This window comes from Haplochromis burtoni, unplaced genomic scaffold (assembly GCF_018398535.1).
Source record: "Haplochromis burtoni strain Fernald_Lab_line unplaced genomic scaffold, NCSU_Asbu1 Contig_2, whole genome shotgun sequence".
Classification (NCBI taxonomy): Eukaryota; Metazoa; Chordata; class Actinopteri; order Cichliformes; family Cichlidae; genus Haplochromis; species Haplochromis burtoni.
Window position 1 is genome coordinate 5,360,144 of NW_024582363.1, and position 8,853 is coordinate 5,368,996.

General features: G+C 39.1%; 1 protein-coding gene across 1 annotated transcript; it reads right to left on the reverse strand.

Annotated features, from left to right (window-relative positions):
- Nucleotides 1–2,030: 2,030 nt before the first annotated feature.
- LOC102310173 (ribonuclease P protein subunit p25-like) lies at nucleotides 2,031–8,621 on the reverse strand. The gene has a single exon (XM_005912934.3). The coding sequence runs from the start codon at nucleotides 7,606–7,608 to the stop codon at nucleotides 6,778–6,780; it is 831 nt and encodes a 276-aa protein (XP_005912996.1). The 5' UTR covers nucleotides 7,609–8,621; the 3' UTR covers nucleotides 2,031–6,777.
- Nucleotides 8,622–8,853: the final 232 nt, after the last annotated feature.

The following is an 8,853-nucleotide window of genomic DNA, read 5'->3' on the forward strand; positions in this document are numbered from 1 at the left end:
GTGCGTGCGTGCGTGTGCGTGTGTGTGTGTGTGCGTGTGTGTGTGAAAATTTCCATTATAATATCACTGAAACATGAAAAAACACTGGCTGCTTTTTCTACATTTAGTGAAAATTTTAATGAAGCTGTTTTGGCTACATTTCATTTTCTGTAAGGTACAATGTCTCCTTTTGAAACTGTTCTACATACATGTACTTACACTTTTCTGTATTAAATGTCTGATTATTGAAGAAAGAAAAAGTAAAAACAGCCTGATCATCAAAACCAGCTGGCTGGGGACCATCAAAAAATTGTGCCCAGTTCTGTCTACATGGTATGTTTTCATCTGTAAACATGAAAGCTCAATTTGTGCTTAGGAGTCTTTGTCTTGATGCTTTAGGCATGTGTGCAAGACATCACTTTTTAAAACTATGAGCTGTTTACCAATTTATATACAAATTATGATTTAAAAAATACAAATAAAAATTAATAATTATTATTATTATTATTGTTATTATATTTTGTAAGTTTATCTATTTATGCTAAAAAACACTGCATAATGTACAGTTACCATACAATCTGAACCTCACCATAAAAGGTGAAGTTCAGATTACAAGCCCTGCTTTGTAATGCTTTTTTACTTGGAATGTGCTTGCACTTAATGAACCTGAGTTGAATTGTGCAAATGTGAATTAGTCTGGTGTTGATGGGGAGCATCAGGGCACCACAAATGAATTTCAATTAATTTCAGTGGGAACATGCAAAGCCTGATTTTGTGGTCCACCCACTGATATTTGGCCTTGTAGTCTGTAATGAGTAGAGTGATTCTGCTCTGATTGGAGCACCCCACTGCTGCAATGGAGTAATCACAACCGTGTTGATATTACTCTACCAATCCTCCCACTGCGCAGAGTGGACCCCCAGCTGACACTGTTTGAATTCAAATAACCAAATCATTTAGTCATATTGTCAACCTTGCTGTGGAATGTGATTGGCAAAATAACTGATGAAATCCTGTTAAAACCATACAGTGTGTGTTCACAGTTTGATGATGGAGCTTAAGCCAAATCCTTTTAATTAGCATGCCGGATTCCTACATGTGTTTTAGTTTATGACATTGAAAGCATGAGTGCAAGGGTTGGGCTACATTTAGGTTAGAAAATAGATTTTCTGAATAATTATACTCATCTTCTGTGGAGATGGAGTCACGGAAAAACATTTTGATCTTGAGGGAAAAAATGAAGTATAGTGACAAAATGACAGTTATGTGTCATTTTTATATTTATATATCTCTGATCACCACAAATATATGTTGTGAACCCTCTTTCGCTATTGATTTCTCACATTTCTGAAAGGCAATTCTGTGTGTCAAATGCAATCTTTAAAAAAAAAAAAAGCTTCTGAAAGTCATGTAACAAGGAGATCACTCTTTTAATTTATGTAGCAATGTATTGAAAATCATTATTGAGGCATTTGTTTTATTCCTGCATTATTCATTTGACTGGTTAGACTTGAGTTTTATAGCAGACATGTTAAATGTTTTTTCTGGGTTGTGGTTCACTTTAATTCAATTTATGTTTATTTATATAGATCCAAATTACAACAACAGTTGCTTCATAGTGTTTTATACAGTAAGGTAAAGGCCCTACTGTAATGTGGAGAAAATTCATTAATGTCAATAATCAAATTATTTCCTATGAGAAAGACTTTACAAAGGTAGGAAAGAAGAAACCTTAGGCTGCCCCTCCCTGAACCATTCTCTTGGAATAACAGCCATCTGCCATGATGAGTTGAGGGGTGATAAGAGCAGTTTCCATTAATTCCAAAGAAAAAACAAACGAAATAAAACAGAAACATACAAAACAAATACTAACTAAAATTGTGTGAAATGCAACGTATTATGTACTCAGTAAGCTGTGCAGTCACTGTAATATCATGTCATGTTGTGATATTAGAAATCAATGGCAGTGCAAGTTAAATTGGTGTCAAACAGCGATTCCAACAACCAAAATATTTTCAGCCAAACACAGAGGAAAAAAGCCATCTAAGGATTTGTGTTGAATTTCATTGTTCCTCTGTGAATTTAAAAAAAAAAGATGTTGAAAAAGACACAGTAGCAGTCTAATTATACTACATTTTCACTTTATTTTGTGCCCGCATTATCCTGGTCTTTTCTTTTTCTTTTTTGGTCTTTTAAGAAAACCACCATGATTTCATTTTAGTACTTCTTTTCTCACACAGGAAATCAGGATTTAGTTTCACAGCCAGACAGTGCTAAGAATTACGAATTGTATGTTTTCATCTCTACACATAGGCAGTATTTTTGAGCAGTTCATTCGCAATATTAACTGCAGTCCTGCATCTTCAACAGATTGCACATGTGCACAGTTGAGATCAAAAGGTGAAGCCTGGAAAAATTTAAAGGGTTTTACTGTTTCCAGCTTACCATTAGGGTTTATTTCCTTCTTCTATCTTCTTCTGAGCATTACTGGAAAAGTACAAAGCTAATGTTGTTTGTTTTTTTCCCCCCTGTAATTCACAGATATCGGTCCCTGAGCCTAGCCTCTTTGTTCCTCATCAAGGCCTTTCAGAAAAGATACGGGGCATAATGTGTTACCATGAAACCTCATTTATTCAAATTCTTTAATCTAATTGAGTCCTCTCATTATCGCATAGAGGAGGAAATGAGGATAAAAGGGTGAAATGTTGTTGTCTCTGAGAAAAGGCAAGACTTTAACATACCAGCCTTGAGATTGCCATTAAATGATCCAAAAAATAGCATAGCCCAGAGCTCCCATTTGCTTGTTGTAAATGCTTTGTTATATTCTTAAAACTGTATTATAGATAATAAGCTCGTCAGATAATGGTGTTGTATTCTGTGGCCATTTAGCTTTGTTGTGGAAATCATCTAGTGCACTGGGCCAGTTATGTCTGTCAGATACATCAATAATAGTGCTCTTGAGCAAGTTGTGTTTCTGCGGTTGACTTGAAACTTACTTCTCCACTAGAGGGCAGCAGCCATTAGTTGATTATTTTTTTTTCATATTTCTGTCTAGATATTTCATATCTCTCATATAGGAAAATTATTTGAATACCAGTGTAATGTATATCACTTACAGCTGCATGTTAGTTATGGAATACAGCAAAAAGAGCTCCAGAAAATCCTCAATTTTCCCAGATTTTCAAACTTAAAATCTTAGACTTTGTCAAATTTTCCTGTAACAAAGTCTAAAAGCAAACTCTGAGTGATTGTTTTAGTTGTCGTGTATTTAAAAAAAAAAAAAATCAGTTTAAATACATTTAAATACACCAAGCCTTCATCTTCAGTCGCAGCTTTTGAAAAAATGTTGAAGACGTCTTGGTCTTCAAACTTCTCATTTCTTTTGCCCTGGATTCTGGCAGCCCTGTAGTCAGTGTTCATTATCTGCTCTTACAGCTTTGACTTCAGCACAGCAATTACATCCTCAGCTGCACTGATTAATCCAACATGGAGGCATTTCACAAAATGGTTTTGAAAAGACATTTCCAGACACTTACCAGGGAGTAGCTGTGGCACAGCTTGTTTATGCAGATAGACCACAGCCAGTCAATTGGCAATAAGATGTTTTCAATGACTGCTTAAGTGTTCTCTTAACCTCTAGTGTACACTGTGCAGAAAACAATAGACTGTCTGGAAAATGATTAATTTAATCTGCTTTAGCCCTGACATATAGTTGAGGTGCCTGATGTCATTTTTGGGTAATGTATGTTTCTCTATTGTTCAACATATTCCCTCTTTGGCCATTCATTAATATGTCTCCAGCGCTCTCTGCTTAACTGCTTAACCTTCCATTCTTTCCTAGCAATCACATAATCAATCACTGGCCCATTACTTGACAAGGCAGACAAAGAGAGTGTATGAGTGAGAAAAACCTTTTGGCCTGTCTCAACAAGCAAGAGGAATGTCGACTTCAGAGGGCTAACACAAGCAGAAAACATAGGCCCAGTAAATATTCAATTTAAAGGATTCCCAGATAAGGCGAGTTGAAAAATTGAGGCAGCACCCATTCTTCTAGATAAGAGAAGACGGAGCCATCTGGAGGCTGGGAGATAGCGAACTCCCACGCCATCCCAGAGACCTCACTCTCATCTGCTGCAGCGGCAGAGAAGGGGAAAAAAATGGAGTGCCAACACTTTCATTATGTTAACTTCAAAATGAATTTATTCACATTCAGTGCATGTAGTCATTGGCTTTGGCAAGAAGGAGGTTACTGTTGTGTCCACCATAACAGAAAACTGTAATCAGCCTTAAAGTAATGCTTTCCTTTGTCATTTATGATTGAAGTATGTAGTGAGTATTTAATGAATTGTTCACAGAAGAACATTCTGACCTTCAGAAAAAACGAGAATGCAATATATATACGTAACAATATATATGTATGCGGTGCGTGTGCATCCGTGTATGATTTGTGTGTGTGTGGCGCATTAACTAAACGAACAGAATTTAAGCCTAGGCCTGTATTTCCTCCAAATTCACCTTGACTGCATGCTTGAAAACCACCAGCTAAACATTACTGGCAAAACAGACTCTCAGCTTGTGAATAACCTTGTCCACATTCCTGTAATGCACTTTGTTGACTCCTTCACCATACTATTTCATGCCAGCCTCATTGGATTTAGCGCTGGGATGATGCTTTTGTCAGGATGTTTTATCTGTTCTCTCAGTCAGGTACGCTTTGCCATTATCCCTAATTACCCCCACTGCATTTCACACTTGGCCCAGAATTCTTAGTGCTTAATAACAGATGCGGGTCGATTTGAAATGTACTTATAGTGGCATTATCTGTTCAACCTGGATCGTAGACTGACTGTCCCATAGGCTCTTGGATGAAAGCTGTTAACTCTGTGATAACAATGACCTGGAATGATAACCTTCCTGCAGTCTTGAGGACACACAGTTTGCTACATATGTCCTGTATTGCAGTCACAGCATTTTGTATTCAACCTTGGGTGCTCTGCTGTGCTCTGATTCATTTAATGGGATCGAGAGGGAGGTTAATCACTATGTCCGTCATAGACTGTTAAAGTGCTGTATGACTGCTATATGAAATACTAGCATTTTTCTTTCTTTGTCCAGTGAGTTCGAAAGCAAATGCCGTAGACCTGACTATACCTTTTTTTCTCCTCCTAAAATCCGCTAACAATGCCCCCCTCCAATTAGGAGTCACTTTGATTAATCTACTTTAGGGGGTCGACATTTGCATTTGCAGATTTTCATTAAGATCGGCATTAAGACAAGGTTCCACTTATCTAAGTTATTATGCGTGGAACATATGGGTGATTAAATGGAAAAGGTCTTAAGTATTTGGATTGATTAATTCACCGGAAGGTTTATTTTGTTTGTGTTGCTCAGAACAACTTTTAAAGAAATTTTTAATCCATAAAATTCATTACATATGCCCTCAGTTGTTGTTTTTTCCTACTGCTGTGGAGTCTGCAGAGGGTAGAATTTTGATCCAAGCACCAAAAGCGTGCTGCAGCATCCAGTTAAGCTTTTGCAATTACTTAGAGGTACTGCTTTTGCAACTAAAATGGTATCTAAATGGCGTGAAAATGCAGGGAGGCAATGCATTTAAAAAATGGAAAAAGTATACAGCCATTTTATTTGCTGTCTGTCAACTCCAAGTGCATAGCGTTACTTTGAAAGCTTAGCTCCTTTTATACCATATTTTATAGCATATTATTTCGCTTATGAAATGTAAGAATATACCCGAAGAGCTAGACTACAATTGATATAGTGGGTGGCTAGGCCTATAGGCTGAAACAGGAAGGAGAGCAGCTAGTTGGTTTGATTTAATATTTTGCAGGAACAGTGTAGTGTGAAGCTCTGTCAAACCTAGTTTTAATCCTTTTCTCCACTGTGTTGTGTGATGTTATATTGCTATCTTAATGATAATCTGTGCCTGTATTTCTGCCCTAGGCATTTCTGTCAGGCTGGGTTGGTTTAGGACTGCGCCTTATCAACAGCTTTGTCATTAAATCAGCTTTTTCTACAGACAAATTTCACTGCTGTTATTCTTATCAAAAGAACAGCGCACTGTGATTTTCTGTTCAATCGCAGCTTTGCAAATTCAATGATGTTTGAGTAAGAAAGATGAAATACAAATGAAAAATCCCACTGAAAAAAAGCATTTATTTAATTTTGTTTTCATGAGATTTAATACTCAGACAAATAAAATGTGTATGCTGTGCATTTGTCATGTCACCAGTGGCTTTGGTTGTGTGTGTGTGTGTGTGTGTGTGCACATGTGCGTTTGTGTACGTGTGTGTGTCTACTCGGATCTACGTTTTATATTCCGAAAGGTTAAATTTAAAGTCATGGGGAAAATGGTTGCCGAGATGACTGTAGCATAAGGCAAACAAATGATTTTATCCACAGGTTGTTAATAGTTTACTGAAAGCAGTAACCTAGAACCTATGAAATTCATGGCTTTTGTTAGTGTGAAATAGGATGTAATATTTTTTTCTAGATGTCATATATTAGTATGGTAGCACACATCATCAAAGTTTTCTGGATGTGAGAGACCATGTTGGACGTACCACAAAAGACGTCCTGTAAATGCTTTATGTCCAGAGGCAGCCTGTTAGGTCCCAGTCAAACTGACCTCTGGAGGATGGAATTGGTAGTCAGTTCTTCTGAGAAAGCACTGTTCTGTCTGAGTGGATGTTCTGATTGTCTCAGCATTGTGCTTGAGTGGAGTGCAGTGCCAAATGAACGCCTCTGATTCAATCCTCTCCACTGTGACACCAGTTGGGCCAGTCAGTGAGGAGGAAGGACTGAGGCTCCTTCCCCTAAACACACTCTCTTACAGTCAGGGAAACTGGTGTATTGCAAAGGTCCAAGGGATCTCTTGGATGCTGTCGCAGGTTCGGTACCCTCTCTTTCTTCCCACAATGCACTGAGAGTCTCTGGAGGCTGGTAGCCTGGTTCCTGGGGATCCAGAGGATCTTTGGAAAGAAGGATGCTGATGGAGGGCACAGTCCTGTGCACTGTCATCTCGGATGTCCCTCCTTCAGTACTCTCCCACACTTCTTTTACAACCTTATACCGGAGTTTGGTCAGCTGGTGCAAACAGCCCACTTTTCGTTTCATGATCTCGGCACAGGTGATGGTCTTTGTGACGGCACGACCTGACCCGGTAAAAACCACTTGTCTGAGCCCACCACCACTTGAATTTACCCCACTTACTCCCTTCTCTCCTTGCATCCGTGCCATGGCAAATCCCATTAAATTGCGAATCTTGCTTCCTTCCTTAACGCGCATCTCCAACACCCCAGAAGATAGCCCTGGGAAGGGACAGGGACTGTCCTCCTCAGTTCGGCACACTTTTTTGAATCCTTCTTGCCCTAATTTGAGTGCAGGAGGAGGGACTGGGAGTGGTTCTGGTTTCACTGGCCTAGAAACATTATTAACCCCACCTGGCTGTCCAGCATTGTTATAGGCTTGGCTTTGATAAACAGGGCACATGCTTGAAGTTACCCCATTCTCCATTTGGATTGGTCTGTTCAACTCCAGTCCTGGGTGGGGCTTCATGCCATCTCTGCTCAGGTACTGGTTCTGGCCACTGACCACTCCACACGCCGTAAACATTTGTGCAGTCCTCAGTGATCCACCGTAATGTTAGTCCAGGCACACACTTTTCCCACAGCTTAACATAATTTTCTTATGCATGTGGCACTTCTCTTTCTCTCTCCAGTGAACAGCTGTAAAGTTTCAAGACTTCATATTACCTCCTCCTCAAGAGCGCTATCAAAAAATTATTTAATGCTCTCCAAGACAGAGCTGCAGAAACAAGATAAATGTGTTGCTGGTAAATTAAGAGCAGTGCTGGGACCTTTAAAGATGTTCTTTAAAGAGCATCTAAATTTCATACCACAGACTGTTTGGAAAGTGCTCTGAAGATGAATAAAAAATCAATATATAAAGCTAAGTTATCCACTTTCTTTAATTTGTAAGTATTTTATACGGTGGGTTATTTTCTTCTTGAATAGCAGTAAAAAATCAAATAGAGTTCTCTGTTGATTCTTCAGCAAAACTTTTCTAAAGAGAACCTGAAAGCTCAAATTAGGACTCCACCTTTTCTTTAGCGATCCAATCCAGCGCTGTTGATTTTGATGTGCTGGTCGTGTCACGTTCAACTCAAAATTGACATCTGGGGATGTCCATCTCTTAAGTTCCACGTCCTGTTTTGGACCTCTGGATGTTTTACTCCAGCTTGAGTAGGTCTGTGTCTCCTCTCCGTGTTCTCATTTTGACATCCACTGTAGATGAGGCCAGGGTTACACAGATGTCTGCAACTGGGGTGTCGTCCCTAGAGTTCTGTCTTGTCTTCAGTGATGCTCTGGGAAGTGTGTTCTGTTCCCCACAAAGAGACATAAGGGACAGAAGCTGCCTCACAAATGCTCACAGGAGGAGTGTCTGTGTGGCTGAGGGGGAGCATGAGGGAAAGGGGAGACAGCCCTCTTAAAGGCACAGGTCTTTTCATCTTTTAGACGAACACCCTCCCCTCCACAACTGAAGCCTGCCATCTGAGGAAAAAGAGACGGGAGACGGCTACTGTGTCCCTTTAAAACCTAGAATGCAGATCCCCGGCAACTTTGTCAATCTCTTTAGAGGACGTTCCAGTGTTCAATGTACATGACTGATTAAACCTGAGTTCTGAAATAGAGACTCAGTCAACCTTTAAAAATGCATTTTCAGCTTCGAAACAATGAATTAAATTAGCTCTGTTATAATTGAAAACATCCTTCAAAGAGCTACTGAAAGTCAGCAGCATTAAATTGCACTGTACTTAGCCTTTATCCTATTAGATGTTTGTGACCATTACTATTTACA

Coding starts and splice junctions, on each gene's coding strand:
- LOC102310173 (XM_005912934.3), bottom strand. CDS start 7,608: ATGTTTACGGCGTGTGGAGTGGTCAGTGGCCAGAACCAGTACCTGAGC.